We start from the raw sequence: 1,095 nt of genomic DNA, 5'->3' as shown, positions 1-1,095 counted from the left end.
TTTTTTTTTTTGAGACAGGTTTTCACTGGGTAGCCCAGGCTGGCCTTGAACTTACAGGGATCCTCCTACCTAAGCCTTCCTAGTGCTGGGATAACTGGATTGCACAACCCTTGCATACCTGGCTTCTACCAACATTTTTTTTTACAATCTGCCAGATCTTTTCCTTTTTTTCCTAGGAAAAAAGCATTTCCCATCCTGAGGTACCTTCTGAGCAAAGCTGGTCTTCCCCACGCGCACCAGCAGTAGGCAGCCTGCAGGCTCCACACCAAGGGCCCTCAGCTCCTGCAGGTCCTCCGGCCGCCCATAGTGGGCGTACACCAGCTTTCCCTGGGGAATGAGACAGGCCCATGTGGCACTGCCCACTCCCTCTGCTGAGACTGGGGCAAAGATGGGAGGTGCTCACCGTGACATTGCCAATGGCACTATAGGGACAGTAGGCATCAGGGTCCTCCAGCAGAAGCTGCTCCCCAACCGTCCCATCCTCATCGACCCAGTGCAAGGTGTTGGGGTGAGCCCTGAGGAGCATGGGTGGTGAGCTTTCCCGCCACATGTGTTCCCTACCTAAGCCTTCCTAGTGCACCCCTCTCTGCACTCACAGATCTGGAAACTGCAGCCCCACGTAGTGCGTGTCAGTCCACACGTGGTCCAGCTTCTGGCGGGACAGCGATGCAAGGATGTCGTTGGCCAGGGCTGCCATTCCGGCTGAGCCGGCCATTCGCTCCTGAAGGCTGGTCTGCCTGCAGGTGGAGAAGAGGGATTGGGGCCCAGTAGGCAAAGAGAGTGGGACCTCTGGGTGCCCGTGGCAGCCAGGATACCCAGTCACCCAGTACGGAAGCAGCAGAGAAGCAACAGACTCAGGGGCCTGAGTTAGAGGAAAGGCTTCCAAGGCTGCCGAGTTCTCTCCCAGAGCGGTGGCAGGAGTTCCAGGGGCCTCCTGTGTAAAACCTTAGGGCCAGGTCCTGCCCACCACCCCTTTAATTCTTACTCAGGCCAAACCCTCCAGCCCATCTGTTTCCCACACGAGAGTGCAGGTACCCGCTGGAGCCTATGTGTGCATCTGGTATGAAAACTCTTCAGAGTGGGGCTGGAGAGATG

General features: G+C 57.0%; 1 protein-coding gene across 1 annotated transcript in view; it reads right to left on the bottom strand.

Annotated features, from left to right (window-relative positions):
* The window catches only part of Tfr2 (transferrin receptor 2), a 17,694-nt gene that overhangs the window by 8,559 nt on the left and 8,040 nt on the right, over positions 1–1,095 (bottom strand). Inside the window, exons 6-8 of the mRNA XM_023714317.1 lie at positions 597–737; positions 404–515; positions 205–327 (exon numbers count right to left, since the gene is read on the bottom strand). Coding sequence (XP_023570085.1) covers positions 205–327; positions 404–515; positions 597–737 — 376 coding nt within the window. The remainder of the gene's footprint in view (positions 1–204; positions 328–403; positions 516–596; positions 738–1,095) is intronic.

Source organism: Octodon degus, unplaced genomic scaffold (assembly GCF_000260255.1).
Source record: "Octodon degus isolate 3935 unplaced genomic scaffold, OctDeg1.0 scaffold00035, whole genome shotgun sequence".
In the NCBI taxonomy this organism is placed as follows: Eukaryota; Metazoa; Chordata; class Mammalia; order Rodentia; family Octodontidae; genus Octodon; species Octodon degus.
The sequence above is the reverse complement of the archived record's forward strand: the minus strand, read 5'-3'. Positions and strand labels throughout refer to the sequence as shown.